Source organism: Carex rostrata, chromosome 10 (assembly GCF_964058835.1).
Source record: "Carex rostrata chromosome 10, lpCarRost1.2, whole genome shotgun sequence".
Lineage (NCBI taxonomy): Eukaryota > Viridiplantae > Streptophyta > Magnoliopsida > Poales > Cyperaceae > Carex > Carex rostrata.
Window position 1 is genome coordinate 1582454 of NC_135927.1, and position 24400 is coordinate 1606853.

At 32.3% G+C, this 24400-nt stretch overlaps 1 protein-coding gene and 1 pseudogene across 2 annotated transcripts; both read right to left on the bottom strand.

The window, feature by feature from the left end:
• Window positions 1–855: 855 nt before the first annotated feature.
• On the bottom strand, window positions 856–4029 carry LOC144560832 (protein RECOGNITION OF PERONOSPORA PARASITICA 7-like). The gene is made up of 4 exons (XM_078310065.1): window positions 3971–4029; window positions 3474–3538; window positions 2475–3381; window positions 856–2326 (listed from the first exon to the last, which is right to left on the bottom strand). The coding sequence occupies exons 1-4, from the start codon at window positions 4027–4029 to the stop codon at window positions 856–858; spliced, it is 2502 nt and encodes an 833-aa protein (XP_078166191.1).
• Window positions 4030–18968: 14939 nt separating this feature from the next.
• On the bottom strand, window positions 18969–19907 carry LOC144560525 (BTB/POZ and MATH domain-containing protein 1 pseudogene; annotated as a pseudogene). Its single transcript, XR_013513416.1, has one exon. The product of XR_013513416.1 is annotated as a BTB/POZ and MATH domain-containing protein 1 pseudogene (transcript).
• Between the last annotated feature and the right edge of the window lie 4493 nt (window positions 19908–24400).

A 24400-nucleotide genomic window follows, 5' to 3' on the forward strand; every position in this document is an offset into this window, starting at 1 on the left:
TCTGCTGGTAAAACAGCGAATCTGGATTGATACAGAGATCAAATTATAAAAATAATTATACCATCATGTAGAGAATAAAAAAAATATGCGAAATGGACTCAAATTTCATATTATTTGGATTCTAATTCAATTTATTATGAATTTTTGAAGTTCAGCCTTTTGAAATGTCAGAAACCAGCAAATACCAGCACAGTTCTTAATCTGCCCTTGTGTTCAACCCTCTGTCTGGTATAGCTAGATAGTTCCAAAATTCATGAAATTTTACCAGAATATAGAGGACTCTATCCTGAGAATTTTCATATAAATAACATGAAATTTGGATTAGCAGAACTCTTGGAATGAAATTCTGAAGTTAGCTACCAGCATGGTAACAGCAGCTGTTTACCAGCAAAAGCTCCTCTGCACAAAAACATATGTTTCATATAGCTCTGAATTGAGTTTGATTAAACTGTTTTACATGTGTGCAGGTTATGACTCAAGGAGTATTTTCATATAAAGAACATGAAATTTGGTGTAGCCAATTGATGGGAATTGATCTTCAAAGTTCAGCTCCTCAGAAAATGCTGCTGTCAGAAAAATGGACATTTGACCCCTGACAGCTGCATTGTTATTTTGAAACCCCTAAAAGGGTTGAAATGTCAAATAAATCACATATTCAGAAACTAGACTTCAAACCAATCATGATAGATACTAAATTTGTACCATTTGGGCTTACCTTCGTTTCTGAATCAAAATTCAAAGTTAAATCAAAATTAAATGCAATAATAATACAAGAACAAGGGACACACATTCAAAAAAAAGAAAAAAGAAAAAGAGAGACGAATTGAATTAGAGCAAGAGACAGAAACCAGCATTTCAATTCACATATATATCTTCATTAGGAACATGCTGTGCATCAGGAAGGTTCTTGAGTCGATCAGGAAGTTTCTTGAGTTTCAGGCATTGAACAACACGCAAGGTGATAAGACGTGGCATGGCCCTCGGGTTCACCTCCCAATTCTCCAACTTCTCTAATTTCTTCAGTTCTAAAAACTGCAACTGTGGAAACCCATTTTCCGAACAAACCATTTTATTCCCTATGTATGCCCCATCTTGTAAACTCAGATATTTCAGGGATTCTAGCTTTTCTAGCCTTGGCATTGGGTCTTCCTTCAAACCAGATTTGATTAGGGTGAGCTTTGTAAAATTGGGTGGAAATTTAACATTGTCTAGATTAGAAAGGTTCTTCATGAGTTTCACGCATTGAACAACACGCAGAGTGGTAAGATGTGGCATGGCTCTCGGGTTCACCTCCCAATACTCCAACTTCTCTAATTTGTTCAATTCTAAGAACTGTAACTGTGGAAACCCATTTTCCGAACAAACTATTTTATTCCCTATGTATGCCCCATCTTGTAAACTCAGATATTTCAGGGATTGTAATCTTTCTAGACTTGGCATTGGATCTTCCTTCAAACCAGATTTAGTTAGGGTGAGCTTTGTAAGATTGGATGGAAATTTAATATTGTCTATGATTAGATTCCTATATTTCCATTCTCCCTCAAATTTAATAGACTTCACTGTCTTGAGATTTGAAAAGGCCCTAGTGTCTACAAATTCTGATGGTACAATGTCGCCTATTATTGTCATTGAGAGGAGATTAACCATTGAACTCAATAGGTTAGAAATGGATTCCCAGTATTGATTGTCCCTATTTGAAAGTGCTAACTTTTTAAGATTGATCAAGTTCTTTGGAAAGTTTTCTAGCCACGACTCAGGAATCCCAACTGTTTTAAGGGTTTGTAGGTACAATAAATTTGCTGTAGGGTGTGGACCTTTAATTTGTCGGCTATAATTGACATATACATGACGAAGGAAGCAGATGTCCCATAGAGATTCAGGTAGGGTTTTTATGCTTGTATCTCTAACATCCAATGTTTGGAGAAAATACATGTCTCCTATATTTTCTGGAAGTTCAGATGTGTTATTACCTCTCAAGCTTAGATATTTTAAAAACATATTATTATCCAATAAATCTATTTCTGGGATTGTGGATTTCCTCAATTCCAACACAACCAGGTGGAGGTTTTTTTTAATAGCGTTCCTATGACAATCAAAAGCTAAAAGGGAAGACAGATTGTCACCAGTATTTGCCACCTCCGTGCATTGTGTCGTGTCAGCATTGTTGAATGCTACACGCTCCCCGATATACATATCACCCTCTGGATTGATAGAAAAAAAGTTCTCCGCGTGGTTTTGCTTGATGGCAAATTCTAGAATAGATTGACGTACTCGGCAACATTTGATTGGGCCTGAAAATGATCTTTTTGAAACACAGACCAACGACCTGCAAGTAACAAGAACAATAAATATACATCAAGTACATTTATATAAAAGAAATATAAGACCGAATCCCTGATAGCTTCTGTCGGGTTTTCAAAAAAAAAGAAATATAAGACCGAATGAAAATTTTCAAAAATATATATTGTGAATACCTTTCAACAAGTTGCTCGAGGTAATTATTTGCCGTGTCCTCTATAGTCACCCCTTCCTCTGGTGGAAAAAGTGTGTCAGCAATCCATATCTGAGTTAGAGACCTTGCAGGAATCTCATAATCTATCGGGTAACATGCTAAATAAAGAAAACACGATTGGTGGAAGTGAGATAAATCATCATAGCAGTAGGCAATAATGTCCTGCCTATGATTGTTAGTAGCACCATTATGAGCCTCTTTGATCTTGATCAGATCATCCTTCACCCTATTCCATGTGTCGTATGTTCTTTCTTTGAACGAAAGGAGACCCCCTATGAGAAGAAGAGCCAGAGGTTCTTCGTCAACTGCCTCGCAAATCAGTTGAGGGAGATTGTCCAGTTCTCTGGATAACTCTAATAAGATCTGGACAATTGTAAAAGAGCTTTTGAGTTTACGAAGAGCTGGAAACGCTTTCACGAGGAGTAGTAGTCGGCTCTTCTCCTTATTTGTTAAGCAGTTTGTCCTGTCTGCTTTGTCAGGAAACAGGTCTTCTATTGTGTTTATGTCGCGGAGAGAGTTTAAAACTGCATCTATGTCGTTCTGCTCCAACTCTCCTTCTGATTCCGTTTGCTCGAAGTAATTGCAACAAGCCATTTGTTGAATATATAGTGGTAGCGAATGCTTCCACTTTACACCGATTTGTGTGCCGCTCTCCAGATAATTATTTCTGTAGGTAACGTTGGGCACCCTTTCACATTCACCTACCTTCCGAACGATAATTCCAACTTTACGGGAAATTAGTCGGATAACCTCAATTTTAGCCATCTTTTGGTCCTCATTGTGCACATCGAAGTATCGATATCCCATGTTCGCATCGACCATCTCCCTGATCGAATTGAAAGTTTCCGACATCTCAATAGGGACATTGTCTGTTAAAAAAATTCTGAGAGCAGGATCAGATAGAATTGCTTTTACAAAAGGTAAGGCATCCATCTCTGTTTCAACTTTCTCAAAATCACACCCAAAATCCTTTCCTCCTTCCAGCCCTCCCTCACTTCCAAATCAACTGCAAGCTCCACCAAGTAACTGCAATTAGTGCAAAAGAAACATTTGAAAAAATACTATAAATGATGATGACTGAAATATTCTTACATTATATTATGGAGTTAACTAAACTTTATGAAATGCTACCATGCACCATGCAGGACGGAACAGGACAGGATGGTAAAAAAAAATAGTGAGAGATGTGAGATCGAGGAACCAATGATATTTCAGTCAGGTTCAGGAGAGGAAGTTTGATCTAGTGCACTCGGCAGGAGAAGAGAGAGGAAGGAGAGGGAAAGTGAGGAAAGGGGGAGGAAGTACAGGTATATTGATCGGGGGTGGTCGAACGTGAGATTATAACCTTAATCTAAGAGGACAGAGAAGAAATTTATGAAACAGGTAAAAGCTGAGCAAATATTGATTTTCAAGTAACTTGCAGTCCTCCTTTAGACCTTTAATCCTACATATACATACTTTCTTTCCATACCGAAATGCCATTCATACAAAAGCTCTTCTATATCTAAACCATTCATGTATAGTTTTCAAATTAAACTAAAACAATGAATTTCTTTTAATCCGGCCTTATTTTTTTATCTTTTACTATATGGCATTGAGATGTAATTTTATTTTTGTGCTGCGCACCTGGATAACCAAGTAGTCCACTTCAATAAAAGAAAATTAATAAAATAGATAACCAACTTTATTTCATATCATTGATAACTGTGCGTTACTTTTTTTTTTGCTCTAAATTTTATTTTATTTTTAGTAAAGTTCGATGTCAAGTCACTCAATTATTTTAATATCGATAAGGAATTTTAATTCGATTTTCAAACCTATCACCTCTCACACGAAAAATATTGCCTTTGTCACTAAACCAAATATATACTAGTTCATTTTTTTACTATGAACTGAAAACGTAATACTCATTGATATAGGTATTTTAGCCACTTGATGAATGATCCATAGTTTTGAAATTGAATTTAATTTTAGGAAAAATTGTGAAAATGCCACTCCAAAACCTTCAAAATGTCAAAATGTCATTTCAAACTTCAAAATTGTAAAAATGTCACTCCAAACTTCATTAATTTGTAATTTTGTCACTCCAAATAATTAATGACTAAAATGCCCTTCTTCTTCTTCTCTTCTTCTTCTCCTGCCACGTCAGCGTAAGCCTCAGCCCGTCGTGCTGTACTTCACCTCTCTACAAGGAATTAGACGCACTTTTGAGGATTGTTGCGCTGTCAGAGAGATTTTGCGTGGTTTTCGCGTAGCGGTCGATGACAACGACCTCTCCATGGATTCTTCCTTCCAGACTGAGCTTCAGAACCTCCTTAGATCGTACGGCCAGTATGATGTTCTTTTCTTTTGTGTAATATTTCATCGATTTCCTTTTTCATGAATTGAATTGGAATAAAATTTCTGCTTTTTGATGGAATTAGCCTCAATTGATCGAATTTAAAAAATAAGGGCAATTCTTAACAAAAGTTCATTTAATCAGGAAGTGACACTGTATAATGAGGTCATAATATTAGATATTAGAATTGCTGGTGGAATTAAAGTTCTCATTTCTTGGAGCTTTCTTACTCGATTAAAAAAAAAATTGATGTCTGAGTGACATTTATACTTCCAGTAAGCTGAAGCTTGGTGTTTATGCTTTAATTTGCTTCTCTGGAGTTGATCATCAATAGAATAGTCAGTTTGAAATTGGAAGGGAGGGCATTTTAGTCATTAATTATTTGGAGTGGCATGGCATTTTTACAATTTTGAAGTTTGAGATGGCATTTTGACATTTTGAAAGTTTTGAAGTGGCATTTTCACCATTTTTCTTTAATTTTATATACAATTTAAAGAAATTATGAATAACATTTTATTTTCACGATCATCAAATTTGGTCTTTATTAATACCAAAACAATTTTATTAGCTATCAATTAATATGAATTAATTTTTTTCTCTTGTTATATGTTGTTGAATATTTCAACTTTGCAACTTGCAAAATAATTGTCAAAATCGTGTGGATATTAGTAATTTTCTTTGAATATATAGAATTTTCAGTAGAAATATATTTTTATTGAATATATATAATTTTCAGAAAATCGTGTCGATATTAGGAATTTTAGTTTTCATTATTAGAAAACGGATACAAAAAAAAGGTTTTTATTCTTATCTTTATTCATTAAGCTAAAGAAAATAATTATTCATACCCACATATTTAATAAGCTAATGAAATAAAACTTTATTCATACTCTTCTTAATGAAATACTCATCATCTTAATTAAATATGGTACCGATCGGATAAACTAATAAAAAGTTGCCATGAATATCCATGTGAGAACCTCTTTTGTCTATAAGAAAATAAAGACTCACAAATGAAATTTACTGAACCAACATGTTTACGTGGTACTTTTACTAAAATAATTATAAGTACTGAATAAGTTATTCGGTACATGCAAAGAGTAGAGAATAGCCTACTCGGTACGTTCCAATTTTATCCTCTTATGCAACAGTCATAATGAAAAAATTGTGGCATGGAGAATATACCCAATAGGCCATTAGTTGCCCCTTTGGATGTACCGAATAGCTTATTCGGTACGTTTGGTTTTTTGTGAACAGCCAAGTACTCATGTTGGTTCAATAAGTTTCTATTTTTTTAATTATGACTACTAAAAAAAAAATCAATGTTGTACGCTACTCAACTAGTTGGTATTTTGCAAAAATGAATGTAAAACCGGCAGTATAGTGCACCATCAAAGGAAGTAGAGTCACTTTATAAAGTAAGAATGGGACAACATCCGCGACCAATACAAAAACACATTTTTATCGGTATATCCTCGTAGATAGTAACTTTTTTTCTCGCAAAAAGTCTCACATTCTATTAATTAATTAATTCTCAGTTTACTTAAAAGAAAGGGTGAATTTCATGTATACCCCTCAAAAACTTCAAAAATTCGTATTTAATATGCCCACACTAAAATTCACAATATCATATTTATCCTGTAAAATAATATCATTCTTCTAATTGGTCCGGTTTATAAGTGAAAATGAGTGATTTCTCTATTATTGATGTTTACATAAGTATATACCTAGATGTTATTGTGTTTATGTGGGAAGTAGTGAAATAACCCATTTTCTATTTTTCTTTATAAAGGGTAAAATGAAACTTGATTAATTTAAAATGAGTTTTAATATAAACGGAAAAAAAAATGGTAAATTTGTGAGATTTCTAAATTTAGAAGGGTAAATACGAAATTATGAAATTTAATTTAAAAGATGAGGGATTTACATAAAATTTCCCCACAAAACAAAAAAAAAGTTGCTTTCATCGACCATCCAATAGATCAAAGGAAATTATCTACTCTTTTGTAATCAAACGAAAAAAAAAAAAAATCTTGCATTATTGGTGACCCCCTTTTACGAAACTATGAGTCAATTGTTTGAAATAGCTATAGCAATCATATTATTGGGATGTCATTTATGTCAGAACGAAAAAAAAAATATATATATATACACCTAACAATAACCTGTAAATTATAAGATCAAATGTCAGTTTCCGAAATATTGAGAATACCTTCGAACAAGTTGCTCCAGCAAGTACTTATTTACAGTCTCTCCTTCCTCTGGTGTAACAAAATCTCACGTCTAATTCAACTGCAAGCTCCAAGTAACTCCACTGCAAAATAAACAATAAAAAAGAACTATAAATGGTGCACGACTTTAATTACGGAGTAGCAAAAATTTATCCATGAATTAAGATTGTAGAAATTTGAAACTCTAGACCTTATATAGAGCCCGTTTCAACAGATCAAGCCCCACAATGGAGGCTGGACAATGACAGGATCGATGGGCTGGATATATATAAGTGAGAGAAATAGAAGTGAAACCCAGAACACAGTAGACAGGAGTGCAGGATATATATATATATATATAGGAGGATCGATCAATCTAGTGCACTCGGCAGGAGGAGAGAGCTGAATGAAGTTGGATATATATATATATGCGGGAAATTAGGAAGTGGTGGTTGATGGAGATTATAACTTTCTTCTTCTTTTTTTTGGTATTGAAAAGTTAAAACCCGTAGGCTGTTATATATAACCTTATTTCCATGTGGGACAGAGAGCCAGGGAAGGTTAAATATTTAATATATAATGAAAATATCGTACAGGAAAAAGCCAAGTCGTTGTTTAATTAAACCTCTAATTCAGATGAGATCTCACATCACATGGATAGTGGGGACATGGGCACTATGAAAGGAGAGAAACATGCGCAATTTTAGTGACGAATCAAGGACAATGCCGCAATAGAAATTCACTTATGGTTACATGAGGGGAGCAGCGGGCAAGAGGAAAATACATAGTATATAATTAACCTGTATTGTACATTCAAGAGAATGCGGTTGTCTATATTTGTACATAGTTAGGGATTGTAAATAAATTTTTATTATCAATATATTTGTTAACCTTCTACAGCATAAATACAAACGAGAGTTTAACCTTCTACAGCATATATATATACAAACAAGAGTTTATGTGTTCATAATATACTCAAGGATTTCATCGGATCCTGGATCGAGTTTGATGAGCATACTATCGAGTCTATTGACAACTAGTCTTGTGTAGGCACCCGTACACATTTTTGTACATCTTTTTTTTATTAATATTTTTTGTCTTTTTCTATTTTTTTTATTTTTTTTCTATTTTAAATTTTTATTTTTCTGGTCCTTCAAAAAAATCGTAACTATCATTTTGAAATAATATCTTACAATATTTGTCAGCTTGAGTCTGTATATATGTATTATTTTTCTTTTCTTGAAAATGTATGATTCGTCCTCTACGAGCATAGACTTTAAAAATACCATTATTGCTTGTTTTCTATTTTGATTCCAGTCAGTCTTCTTATTGAAATAGGATTATATAGTTGTAAATCCGGCAATTTTTTATTTTTATAAAAAATTAGCATGCATAGAGCAGCGCGCAGAGATAAGATTCTTTAATATCAAATTATATATATAGATTATATCCTAATTTTTTTTAATATCCAAAATTAAATAGAAAATAACAGAATTGCTCAATTTAGCTTCGATGAATTCCGGGTTTAGAGTTTAATTAGGTTTAGGGTCACATCATAAAGTTTGTCGAATTGAGCTGTCAGAAAATGACACAATTCAGAAAAATAAATTCGTTGAATGGACAGAGGGACAGATGCATGCGGTTGTGCGTCTCACGTGTGGGTCCCATCAATGCAATGAATGAGAGCTTGAATGATTTACTATTTATAATTCATTTAATTGTCTGGGTCTAATGACTGAAATACTCTTTCAGATCTCCCTATCATTTTTTAATAGTTTTAATGAATAATTTTTTTTCCAAATTCATGGTTAATTGTTGGCTTCTTGATTTCCTCGTCCAACAACATTAATTATTATTTAATCATTTTTAAAATATTAATTTTTATTTAGTACATGCACATGACATGTGTATACTTTTTTTCAGTTAAAATATTAATTTTTATTTAGTCCAACAACAGTATTAATTGAGCCGATGACATGTACTGTATTTTATCATTTTAATTTTGTCTCTTAATTAACATTTTTATTTTATCATTTTAATTTTGTGACACTTTCTCATTTTTCATACATGAATCAAGTAATGTTTTTTGTTTGAAACATCATTAAACTAAAAATATGTCCATATTAATTAGTTCCGCCATCTCACATTATTTAGTAGTGCCAACGCATCAAACTATAGTGGAGTAGAATGAACGAGCAACTTATAATTTCCCTCGACCTTTATGTAAATGTAAATAAAGATTCGTGTCATGCATTGACTCGGAAAAGCAACTTTTTACCGGTACCGGATCCAACTTGCAATATGATAATGCCTCACCCTCACAGACTCACAGTCACGGGAGAATATGTCTAATTGGTTAGCTGCATGCGGAGATCGTAAATTATTGAAATCTATTTTGTACTACTATACGAAAATTTCTTCGTATAAATATTGAATTGACGTGGTGGAGTCAATTATTGAAATCTTTTTTGTACTTTACCAAAAATAATTCTTATAAATATTGATTTGGCGTCCCAATCGTCAATTTTTAAATATTTCTTCTTGTCATTCACCAAATGTTTTGTATAAATATTGAATTGGTGAGCGGACCGTACGTCAATCATCGAAAATCTTTATTGTACTTAAAGAAATCGTATAATTATTGAATTGGTGCCTGCGTCATCAATTATTGAAATCTCCACTACTACAAAAAAATATTTTTGCGATCCCTCCTTTATTATCGGATGTGCTTCTGTACATATGGTGTTCGTCATGAGTGACAGCGCTGTAATTACGTTAAACTTTTTACCATCGATTGGCATTTAAAAAACCGATGACGCTGATGGCCCTCTCTTTTCCATGGGTTATTTTTTAACCAACCATTAATTTTGATTGACTCTTCCACTTCGGTTGGGCTATTAATCTGATAGTGTAGATGTGGTGATCTTTACCATCCGTGATGTAGATGAGCTGTCAGCATTAGTTTGATCAATACCAACTCTGTTCTTTTTTTGAATTGATGGGAATGTTCAAAAGGGTAATTAATACTTTTTTAGAAGTAATATTCATGCATGCACAAAATACACAACATCCATGCACAAAATACACAATATGTGTATATCCATACAAAATATATTCCTGAAATATCTCGCTAGCTAGTATAACAGCAAACTCTTCTCGACATGCATAGTTTCGAGTTTCGCAGCTGCTAATTCTACAACTCTCAAATCCCATCCACTCTAACTATCTATTCCACTGTTATCCGTTGTATATCTAAGATTACAGTAACCATCCCTGATTATACGATACTTTCTAAAATTTTGCAATTCCCCTGTACCAACCATCAGATATTTAATCACTCACCACACTATTAAATCAAATCTCTAGTACCTTACCTCAACTATCTCGAGATATCTTCTTGGAGATGGATGAAGCCTCGGTGGGACTCGTGGATTTGATGGCACTCTATCCTCAACTGGCCATGACAGAGCAGAACAATGATGCAACAAATTAAATTAACAATTATCAATTGATAAGTAGATCCTTAATTTAACTTACAACAATTAATTAAATGATGCATGGAAGCTATATATAGCTTAATTAAGTTAGAAAACTATATATATACTTACACAATTCTCATGTTGCACTATTGTGAGCCTTGTCATGTTGGGGCAGCTCTTTATGATCCAACTTTCCATTTGTAAAAAAAAATAAATATACAAATGAAAACAGTGAAAACCTTCAAGTTATCAAATTTTGGGAATCTTGCCGGCAAAACTGGCAATTCCTGTATATATACATATGTAATTAGGATATACAAGCACAAGTTGGAAAAATTAATTGAACTGTATATAAATTCATTAGCTATATATGTGGGTCAATTAATTCAGGACCATGAAATTAACTAGTTATATATGGGTCAATTAATAAGTAAAATTAGCACTGCAATTAATTTGTGACCTTAAAACAATAAAAGTGGGTCAATCACATAAAATTGAATATGGAAGCTGGTCAAATAAATAAAAATATTTTTTTAGCTTCAATAAAACCTCAGGATTGGTTATTTTAAACAACTGATCCAGATTACTACTATTAGGATCGGTTGTTTAAAATAACCGATCCTAATTCTAAAAAAAAAAAAAGCTTTTAGGATCGGTTATTCTTAACAACCGATCCTAAAAGTTTTTTTTTTTAGAAATAGGATCTGAAAAAAAAAAACTTTTAGGATCGGTTGTTAATAATAACTGATCCTAAAAGTTTTTTTTTCAGAATTAGGATCGGTTATTTTAAACAACCGATCCAGATTACTACTATTAGGATCGGTTGTTTAAAAGAACCGATCCTAAAAGTTTTTTTTTTGAATTAGGATCGGTTATATTAAACAACCGATCCTAATAGTTACTATTTGGATCGGTTATTTAAATAACCGATCCTGATTATTGTAGTATCAGTATCGCCTTCATCAAGATCGGTTGTATTCCGATACTAATATGCGTATATAACAGATCCTGATTCTATATTTTCCACTAGTGACATTTTCATATAGATTGAATATTTAATGGTTTTAATCGACTATTTGAACTTTGCAAATAAGAAAACTGAGTCGTTTATTCCGGGAGCTAGGAAAAAATGTTTTGAGCTTAGTCATTCTCTCTCTCTCTCTCTCTCTCTCTCTATATATATATATATATATATATATGAGCTAGGCTACGGTGAGTTGCGAAGTAAAGCGACTATTTTACTTCACGCTCATATTTTGCAATTTTAAAGTTTAAAACGTCGATCCGAACCGTTCATCTTGTTCTTCATATTGAAATGTGCTTGGAGACCAAATTTTACATTTTTTGAAATTTTTTTACTATTTATTAAGCAATTTTGAAAGTCGCTGATCTGATGGTCCAGAAAATTTTACTGTTTTTTTACTGTTCACAGCAAAACAGCAATTTTAAAAAATGCTTAATAAATAGTAAAAAAATTCCAAAAAATGTAAAATTTGGTCTCCAAGCACATTTCAATATGGATTAAATATCTAACGGTTCGGATTGGTAATTTGGACTTTCAAAATAAAAATACAGCGTGAAGTAGAAACGCGTTTTACTTCGCAACTCACCGTAGACTACCTCTATATATATATATAGAGTATGGCTAACGCGCTTCCTCTAGCATATGGGCCGAAATGATTCCGGTGGAAAGTTGAAATTTCAAAATCCAAAAAGTCGATCTGAATCGTTCATCTTCTTCTCCATATTAATATCTGCTTGGAGACCAAATTTTACATTTTTCTGAAATTTTTTACTATTTATTAAGCCACTTTGAAAATTGCTGATCTAACGGTGGCTTACCAAACAGTAAAAATCAGAAGCTACCGTTGGATCAGCGATTTTCAAAATGACTTAATAAATAGTAAAAAATTTCAGAAAAATGTAAAATTTGGTCTCCAAGCAGATATTAATATGGAGAAGAAGATGAACGGTTCATATTGATTTTTTGGATTTTGAAATTTCAACTTTCCATCGGAAACATTTCGGCCCATATGCTAGAGGAAGCACGTTAGCCGTACTATATATATATATATATATATGAGTTAGGCTGGGGTGCTATGGATAGCATAGAGGCCTCTATGCTACGGCTCAATATTCGAGTTTTCAAAATCCAAACGGTCGATCCGAACCGTTCATCTTATTCTCCATATTAATATCTGCTTGGAGACCAAATTTTACATTTTTCTGAATTTTTTTACTATTTATTAAGTATTTTACAAAATTATTGATCCAACGGTGGCTGCACAAAACAGTAAAACCGTTGGATTAGCGATTTTCAAAGTGGCTTAATAAATAGTAAAAAAATTCAGAAAATTATAAAATTTGGTCTCCAAGCAGATATTAATATGGAGAATAAGATGAACGGTTCGGATCGACCGTTTGGATTTTGAAAACTTGAATATTGAGCCGTAGCACGGGAGGCCACTATGCTATCCATAGCACCCCAGCCTAACTCTCTATATATATATATATATATATATATATGAAAAATGCTAATATGCTATGCGTAGCATAGAGGGCCTCAGTGCAACGGCTCAATATTTGAGTTTTTAAAATCCTAACAGTCGATCCAAACCGTTCAACATGATCTCCATATGAATATATATGTACTTGCAAATCAAATTTTATATTTTTTTAGAATTTTTTTACTCTTTTTTTTAGATAGGTAGAAAATTACTTGATCTCCATATGCCTCACGGGAGAAATTTTGTAATGGGTTAGGTGGGCAGATCGTAAATTATTGAAATCTATTTTCTACTACTACACGAAAATTTCTTCGTATAAATATTTAATTGACGTGGCGGACTCAATTATTGAAATCTTATTTGTACTATACGAAAATATATAATTCTTATAAATATTGAATTGGTGTCCCAATCGTCAATTATTAAATATTTCTTCCTGTCATTCACGACATGTTTTGTGCAAATATTGAATTGGCGAGCAGACCGTCAATCATTGAAATTTTTATTGTACTTAACGAAATCGTATAATTATTGAATTGGGGCCTGCATCATGGATTATTGAAATCATTCTTGTCATTCAGGACAATGTTTTCGGATAAATATTCAATTAGATTTCAGAAATATTGTTGTTAAGTCTAATGACAATTGCAATACATTTTTATGTGAAATATTGTAGGCTTAAAATTCCACTGGACTTAAATCATCATTTCTGTTACAAAAGAAAATTAAGAAAAGGAGAAAAGGAGTGATGCGTCTGCATGCGTCTAATCAACAATTGCAAGGTGGTTCTTCACCTTATGATCGCATAGATTCTGACGGAATCGGCCGATTTTTCATATTTTCGGCCGAGTTACACCGAGTTTTGTCCGATTCTCACTAACCTGTGCGAGTTTTGTCCGATTCTCGTAGGCGGTGCAGGAAATTGGGAGGGAGAGGGAGAGAAGAGAGGGAGAAGAGACAGAAGAGAGGGAGAGGGTCTGTGGACCCGTAATTTTTATTAAATGGAGTTAACTTTCCAATTTCAAATGTTTTCAAAGATCAAAGGATGATATTGCTTTAGGATTCGTGCTATACATAATCCAATGGTTAAAATAATTGATCGGGTTAAGGCATTTGGGCGGACCCGAACTGAAAATTAGATTTGATTAATTTCAATTCTTTAATTTGTAACAAGCCTTGAGATTTGTGCTGATTGAACAATAAACGGTTAAGATTTTCCAAAAGAAACAAATATTCATACATGGTTGTATATGGTGTGAATTCATTCCGACGGGAAGCAAAGGGAATAATATAAAAATAAAGTTTGTTTATTAACATTAAGTCCCCTTTAAATATCAAGTTTGTTTAATAAATTCGAATCGATTAGAATATATATACGTATATAAATATTTATTTAACCATACTTCTAGAATTTATAATAAATCGATATTTATAAATTAAATAGTCTTGTCAAATTGAATAAAATTAACTAGTACTAACTAAATAGTCTTGTCAAATGGAATATAACAGTAAATACAATATATTGAATAAAATTAAATAGTCTTGTCAAATTGACAATGTACTGACTAAATAAAATTATTAAATTTGATGCATTATAAAAGTTCCGTGTAAATGTATGTTTCTATATAATTATTTTAATACAGAGGACGATGAGATGATCTAGCCAGTTCGGCATAGCTTCTGACTATAAAAGTGTGTTTTATTTGTAATGTTTGTAATACATGATATAAGTAGTGGATTATTTGAGTATAATATTGTCTTAATTAATATAATTTTTTTACAAATTACTTTTATCAATTTTTTCCTACTTTTGACTACAAAACAAGGAGTTTCAGTACCATGGATATGACCGTTTAAGGCTCAAACACTAATGATCATAGTACTCGATAGCCTTATGCCTTTGCGATCCCTGGTGTGTCTCCTCCTCATGACGTGCCATCAAGTCCTGAAGACCAGCCTCTTGTCGGTCACAAAACTCATCGAGGTCTATCTAGCTCGTGATGTGCAACCAAGTACACTGACGTGGTCACCTAACTTATCAATGTCCATCTCTCTCGTGCCAAGGAACCAAGACACGGAACCTAATGACCCCGTCATTGTACTGGAATGTCAAGAGATCGAAATGTGACGATAGGGGTCTGATTCGCCTTGCAACTTCGGAGGCCGTACGTGGAAAATGTCCCAGATGCCTATGGTATATATCCGTCAGCTGGTAGATGCGGCGCATAGTATCCGATCGAGCAGATGACCTGAAGCTAGCTTTTCAAGGCCCCGCAGCTCTACCAGTTATTAAAACTTGTTCAAAGTCTTATTGGAAATACGTACGCCCCATACAGTACATGTCTAGTTATTAAAACTATTTTAATTACTCAAAACTCCTAGAATATATATATACCTCCCATGCATTCAACAAAAGTTGTCACTCTTAATAACACCTTTTAACTCCTTGATCAGCTAGAATTTGGTGTGGACATCGTTTACGTCTGAATCTGAATCAAACTCTTCTTCGATACGCACCGCGTCTACCCATCAGTCCTAGCATCAAAATTTGGGCTTCCTTCTCACCGAGGTTGGTTTGGTGCGCAATGAGATATGCAGATGATATATGTTACAATTAAGAAAAAAAATAAGATATTCATGTACATCAATAAATATATGTCAAAAATAATAATAGAACTGTCAAAAAATAGTAATAAAACAACTCAAGAACACAAGACTCCCATGAATCTCCCTTTCCTCCCTTATTTTTTAGAATAATTATATAAAACCCTCCACTCCCATCCCCCATTTTTTCCCGCACTCTCTCTCTTCCTTAACTATCATATACCCCCCCACTAATTTCGCTAAATTTTTTTTTTATCCCCGCATTAAATTAGACTGTCATTTAATACCAATCCCCACATTAATTATGCCTTCCTCTAATAACAATTCCCGCATTAATTATTCATTTAAAAACAATCTCCGCATTAATTTACTATTATCTAATAACAATCCCTGTTAATAAATGCTTATCTGTTAATTGATGTTCAAAAAAGTATTTATCATTATTTCTGATAAGTATTTACCCTTGTAACATAGAGTATTTATTCATGTAACATAGCGTATTTATTATTAATGTTTTACTGTAGAGTTGCAATTATATTTGAGAAGTATTTATCTATGTAACATAAAATATTTATCCTTGTTACATAGAGTATTTATCATTGATGTTTTACTGTAAGTGCAATTATGTTTGAGAAGTATTTATCATGTAACATAAAATATTTATCCTTGTAACATAGAGTATTTATCCATGTAACATAGAGTATTTATCATTGATGTTTTACTGAAAGTTGCAAGTATGCCTGAGAAGTTTTTATCCATATAACATAAAGTATTTATCCATATAATATAAAGTATTTACCCATGTAACATAAAGTTTTTAAATATAATTACTATTTCAAAACTAAACGACTATTCAATTAATATTTTTAATGTAATTAATTAACCTCTCCCAAAGGGAAGAGGGGGCTGTCCGATGGCCATCGGACCACTTTTGGGTTCGATGGGTTCTCTCACCGTCAGATTTGCTTTAGGATTCGTGTGTACGGATTTTAAAGCAGACGCGAAATTGCGGGCACGAATTCTGAAGCGAATCCGACAGTGAAGAGAACCCATCGAACACAAAAGTGGTCCGATGGGCGTCGGACGCCCCCCCTCTCCCCTCCCAAAGACGCTATCAATAATAAAAAAAACCGTAGGGTTGGGTGCATCAATGAAATGGTCGAGATTGTACCTAGGTAAGCTAACCGAGTCAAACAAGTTTTACTATTAATTATAACTTCATATCCAGATCCATCCCTTCCAAGAAGTTTCAATCAAGGAGGATAATATATAAAATGCAATATTTTTATTATAAAATGCCTTAGGTCAGCTATGAAACATCAACGTGAATTATTGAACTATTTTGTCTTCAACAAATCAAAAGGTAATGCGGAATATTCAAACTAATTAAATAACTAATTATTTATAGAGAACCTATGATAATGTAAACATTTCACGCAACAAAAAAAAAACAAAATAATTCTAACATCCATATATATTTTTTTTCTTAAAATATAATCATGAATTTTTCAAGAAAAAAAAAGTAATTTTCAGTAATATTATCAATTGAATATCTTTTATATATAAGGACAATTTATATCAAAAGTCTTTAATCGTCAAATCTATATATTGAATGCAAATTATTTATCTTTGTTTACCAATAAAAAATTATTAACAAAATAGTTTTTTTTCTTCTATAACAAGATCATTTTTCAATGACAAGTACCTTCAACGAAAAGTTTATTATATTCTAAATATTGTGGACTAATAGTTGAATAATTAAAATTTCACATCCTTGTAATGAACATATGTATGTACATCATAAATCTCAATAAGTTTTCAAGTAAATGAGACGATTTGCCCGCTTCATATTAATACCATAGCATAAATAGAATGCACTTTATAACTTAAAATTCAATATATAAATTAACAAGCATCAAAGAGTTCAGTACAAAGTAGAAATAAACATCATTTTTCCTAAAAAAAAGTGACACAATTCTATATATAGAAGAAAGGATCCGGAATGTATCATCATGTTCATTATAATATATTAATTATCAAGTGAAACAAAAAATAATAACATAGATAAGTCATGCAGCTCTTTTTTCTCTACTTTTGATAATGTTGAAGGCGTGACTAATTAATTAATTAATCTGGCCTCCAATATATTGTCTGGATACCATCTAACCGTTAATATTTTATTTTGTGGTGATAATTAAGCTAATAAATTTTACTGTGCAAAATAAAAATGATACATTAATTATATATTAAATATTACGTACACCATGCTTGAAGAATATATTACCATCACTCATTTTGACAACTTCCTTTAATGATGCCTAAAAATTTAACAAATAGAAATAAAATTATACACATGTTGTTTACTTATTGGTTTGTTTTGTATCAATTTTTTTGTGGCAATTTCAATACTATTTGATGTTCCATCAAAAACCATTAAATATGGACTATCACAAATTTCAATACTATTTGATTTTCTTGCAATTTCAATACTATTTTAGATTACGACTCACTAAAAAGGATTGAAATAGCAACTTAATTAGACGAACTCTTCTCTGAACTCGTATTTTTCAGGGATGGACATAATTTTTAAATAGAGTTTGGCTAGTATAACATCAGTGTTATTTCAACTTATATAACACCAACTCTAAAATCTATCAAATCGACTTCAAATGGTGAATTCAAACCGTTCAAACCCATTTACTTCATTAGTTGTGCATTTACATGCAAAATTTATAACTTTTTGAATTTATTTAGTATTAAGTCAAGTGGTCAAATATGTAAGTTTTTAAGTTAATTTTAATACATTCATTTTTCAATATTTTTACCGCTTGATTTGATACTAAAATAACTCGAAAATATAAAAAAAAATTGTATGTAAACGTATCACTCATAATGTAAATCGGTTTGAACGGTTTGAATTAGTCGTTCGAAGTCAATTTGATAGGTTTTAGAGTTGGTGTTATATAAGCTAAAATGACACTGATGTTATATTAGCCAAACTCTTTTAAATATTGTATGATAATTGTAAGAAATTAATTTTAAATACTTCTACCCAGTATTTTTGTAATTCCTAAAAATGGAAATCATCACTAAAAGTTTCTTTGTAGCTGCTCGTTTGCTGAATTTGATGCCTTTGGAAGCACAACAATTCCAGAGGATATATACATGCAAATTTCTATCAAATTCAAAATTTATCATTACTATCTAATAAATTCTTGCAAATAACACAACTTAACCAGAAATTAATTAGGAAGAAAAGACGCAACATGTCTACCTATGAAGTAGAAGAAGAAACTAGTTTCATCCAAATTGTAAAATACTTCAACATATATAGTTAATTAACATAAACAAAACAGATTAAAGGATTTCATGATACATAACCATATATATCAGGTTCTCCTATTGCTGGTAACCTTCTTCATCAGAAGCTCCTTGTAAATTGAAGGACAACTCACCGTAAGGCTTGCAAATACATCAGTTTCTATTAAGCTATGCAAAATCTTAGAAGAAGAAATATAGTCGAGACATAATTGTTTGAGTTGTTGGCAGTTATGTTGTGCAGCTAGAGCAAGTGTTGTCACCACATTGTCAGCATTAATTTTCTTGGCTAACGTCTCCTCACAAATAAGCCTTAATCTGTCCAAAGCGTACCGATCAGCTGCTACAATTAAATGCTGAGCCATAATATCTTCATCCACGCCTTCGTCGGTATGGTAATCACATGGAGGAAACATATCAGTATATATGAACTGTAACAAGGCCTTGAAAATCTGGGGTTCAATATCTTTAATCTCAATGCAATTGGCTGTGCTTTCACCCATAGAGCCGAAAAGTTCAGCCCGAAAAACAGATGAACGGGAGGCTAAGATATTTCGATGGGCTGGAAATGTTTCCCCCTTTACCTTAAAGGAGATGTCAGCACCTTCTCCACTTTGCAACAAATTATGGAGATGTTGGTGCATATTGGATGGAGGCACTGAGATGGAGTTATTATTTTTGCCATCTTCTATGGATGGCTCAAGAATTTTTAAACTGCACTCAACTGTAAAGCAATCATCCTTGACAAATTCGGATTTATATAACCACAGTCGATCCAATAATGTATCGAATCCGTTCTTATTTCCTTTTTGGTTGTATGTGACAAATCGGCTATCTTTGTAACGGGAAGATGCTATCCCGTTTTCGTCTAGTAGACTGAAACAAAGGAAAACATCAACATCTTTGGCTTCGCTCAGTAATTCAACATAGAATGACATATATCTTGCATAGTAACTATCTATGCACATTGGGTAGTACAGTATAGCCCATTGGTACTCGCCAACTGTGAATGTGCCACACTGAATGCTTCTACCCTTTTGGATGCCATCAGTCAATGATGTATGGATTTTGACACGGTGTGTGCCAGTTGTAGCTTTCATTTGGAATTCTGAAGTTGTATACGAAGAAGCCATGGGCTTCGTGTATTTAGCTCGATAATTGAGCTTTTACAAGATGATTGAGAGGAAGCAAGTGCTTGTTTAAGTGATTTGGAAGATGGCAATGTTTATATATATAAGGAGCAATAAATGAAGTTGAAGATTCATGAACAAGACCAGGCATAAATGAAGAAACGAAGTGACCTAAAAGCAACTTAAGTGCGCCTCACAAAGCAACTTTAAGTGAGGGAGAGAAATTATAATTTTGATAAAGAAAGTATCTGTATATAACAAGCTTCTAAATAGCGTTTATAGCGGTATAGCGGGGAGACAAAAAAAAAAAAGCTTTAGCGAATAGCGGAGTTATAACGAAAGCTATTATAAATAGCGTTTTTTTATTTCAAAAATTATATTTTATATTTCTACTAATAGTAAAAATGTCTCATCAAGAAAAAAATATCAAATTAATTAAGATGTTCTAATATTCATATTAAACCAATACAAAGTTCAAATTGTCATTCAAAATATCCCTAATTCAAAAACTATCGATATATTTTATATTCAAAATATACCACTACCATATATTAATGCATGATACAAAATTTAATTGATATAGCGGTATAGCCCGCACATGTTCCATTGTATTGATATAGCTTAATAAAGTAAAAACAAGACCAATCTAGATATTAAGACCCATTAAAATTGCAAAATCATGTTTTCAGAAAAAAAAAATTACAAAATCATAATCCATGTAGCATAGCGGACCGCTATTGCCGCTACGCGCTATAGCGGACCGCTATTACCGCTATAGCGGTCGTAGCTTGATTAGCGCAGTTTTAGCCCGTAACTTAGCTTTCTGGGTCCAAAACCGCTATAGCTAGCTATTTAGAAGCCTGGTATATAAAGAAAAAAGAAAAAAAGAAAAAAAAGTAAGTGACCCAAAGCATCTTTTTGTTTATCAAAAAGCGTCTTTTCATTAGCCTATACTTTAATAAGAGAGAAATTACTGATCATCAGAAACCATCTTTATCTAAAGTTTATCCCGTTTTTTCTAGATTTCAATTTTCAAGCAAAACGATTCTCTTTCCCTATATTTTATTTATTTATTTTTTATTAATAAAAAAATCGGTAAATTAAATAACATGGAGCGGTCTTCTAAACAATTAAACAATTTTATTGTCTTGATTTCACGGGAGACTGAAATAATTAAACATCTTGAAAAAAATATTTGACTTCACGGGAGACTGTATGACTTTAGTATAGAATTAAAGCATTATTAAAACTTAGTTGATCGATCAACTAAAATTAGAATTAATAGCATTTCTTATTTCCAAGGAGAGCATTTATTGTTTTTTTACTTTAAAAATGTATCAAACCTCTGTGGAAGCAGCGTTGTTCGAATGAAATATTTTATTTGTTTTTCATACTTGTGAGTTCATCTTTGATACTTCTCTTTTACTACTTAATCGGTACGTAAGTTTAACAGACAAGATCGTAACGGAGCTACTTTGTGTCAGAAAGCATCTTTTTATTTATCAAAAAGCATTTTTATATGGCTTTTAAGCATCTTTAATTTTCATTAGCCTATACTTTAATAAGAGAGAGAGAAATTACTATGTGTCTATGCAAAATTGAAAATCATTGTTGTAAGGCGCCGCACCTTTTTTTTTGTTATTATCATGGATCAATCCAAATTAGGAGTGAATGAATACGATGCTAATTGGATGGAATCATTTTTCATACTCATGATGTTCATTAGAGTTGATCTTATTCGTATTTTATCCTTACATTTTAAGATTATTAAAAACAAATGAAATAAAATGAATAACAAATGATACTAATATAATAATATATTTTATCAATTTATGAATAAACTATCAAATTCATCCATTCAATTAGGGGTGTAAAAGGATACGGATAATCCGCTCTATATTCGCTTCGTATCCGGAGATTATCCGTATCTGGATTAAATGGATACGGATACAAAATTTTTTTGCATATGGTGAAAAAATGGCAGATACGGATACGGATAATTTCATGAAGGTGAATATCCGTATCCGTATCTGCAATTATCCGGATCCGAAATTATTCCCAACTAGCTTTAATTTTACTGCTCTGGATAAAATTGTTATATATTATTCCACATTCATTTCAGTCTTAATTGTGGTATAAATGATAATACGATATAGTTTTCAATTTAATCTTTTTTTTGCTGGTGATGGTGCTACAATAACGCAATTTTCTTTCATTTTTATCTCCATTTCTTCATTCTTTATTTTTTTCCATTCAAAACTTTAGTCCGTGAATGTAGTATGCTTTTAGTCTCTGCTAAATTAGTTTTAGTCATTGTTTTAAGACAATAACAAATCATTTTTTGTATCTTAAAGTGCATAACTCAATTATCCGACAATTATTCGTTTCGTATCCGTATTTGAATCCGTATCCGTTGATTATCCGCTCCGTATCTGTATCCATTTAAGGCTGATATGGTTTTCAATTTTGATATTTGTTTACTATCCGTATCCAGATTCGTATCCGCTCATTGAAAAACGGATACGGATACGGTATTAGCATTATCTGCTCCGAATCCGCTCCGTTTATAAGTAAGAAAAGTACAAAATTAATAGAAGAGATAAGATTATTATTATTGTTGTTGTTGTTGTTAAGTGTTAACCCCATTTATATTCAACAGTTGGAACATGAAAGATGAATGAAAATAAATAAATTTTGGTTTATATCATATATATCCCTGAATTTTGAAAGTCAAGGTTAGATCCATGCAGAGTTGAAGTTTTAACTACTGCACTGCAAAGGTGTTCTCACCTTCCTGTTCCTCTAACTACAAGAGATCATCTTGAAAAATCTGAACCGCTCTTTTTCATTTTTGCGAATTTGCTAATCGAGTTTTCTTCTTCTCTGAGCAAGATGACCCTTTCACCTGTTTGAACTCGGTGCACATGAGCCGTCAAGAGAGATTGTAATAGGATTCCATGAGCTATGTCTAGTTATATGATAAAATATCAAATATATATAAGGATGCCTCCATTTCAAATGCATAGGATGCATCCATTTCGCCGGGATTATTTTCTCTCATTTATTTTCTTTTTTTACTTCTTTCACTCCATTTCGGCCATCTAGAATTGCGGCTGACCAAGTCGCAAAGGCCTTGGTGTAAAACCGAAAGTGGAGAAGCTAATCCCTGTGAAGGAGGTGGAGAGTTTAGTGGCTAGCGGAGGAGTAAGGAAGAAGATTTTGTGGTTTAATAGATACAGGGGAGAGTGGGGGGTTACGCTCGAGGTGTTGCGCCACTTGTGCCTGGGAGAGACGACAGACGAAACGAGGAAGGAAAGAGGCGAAGACGTAAGAAATAGACACTAGTGGAAAAACTGGAATCAGGATCGGCCTATCTGGATCGGCTATAAGAAACAACCGATACTAATACCTATCTGGATCGTTTTTATTAATAAAACCGATCCTAAAAACAAATAAGATCGGATTTTTTTGTCAACCGATCCTAATTTATGAACTTTTAGTATCGGTTCTTATTAAAAATCGATCCTGATAGTACCAGGATCGATTCTAACAAACAACCGATCCTAATTATCATATATTAGGATCGGTTGTTTATAAAAAACTGATCCTGATACTATTAGGATCGGTTATTTGAAACAACCGATCCTAATACTTTTTTTTTTTCAAAGTTGGTTCTGCAAAGCAAAAAAAAAGAAAAAAAATAGTATTAGGATCGGTTGTTTATAAACAACCGATCCTAATAGTATCAGGATAGGTTTTTTATAAACAACCGATCCTAATACTTTTTTTTTTCAAAGTTTGAAAAAAAAATTAGTATCAGGATCGGTTTTTTATAAAAAATCGATCATGATACTTTTTTTTTTCAAAGTTGGTTCTGCAAAAAAAAATAGTATTAGAATCAGTTGTTTCAAATAACCAATCCTAATACTTTTTTTTTTTTTTTGCAGAACCAACTTTGTGTGGTGCGCTGTATGTAGTCTAAAATGCTCTGTTCGAATTAAAAGCAAATTGGCACAGTGACAGCTTCAAAATTGAGATAGCAAATTTCATTTTATAATTAAATTTAAGTTTAATTGATTTATGAATTGAAATTTCTACAAATTAGTTTTTTTTCAATATTTTAAAATATTTATGTTTGTAATTTTAATATTGAGAAGTATATGTAATTAGGCATTTATGTTATATGTAATTAGTGTGATGATTAATAGAATATATATATGGCTGTTGTATATGACATATGGTTCAATTATAATTTTTTTTTTGATGAAAATTAATGTAATTTATATTATTAAAATTTATGTG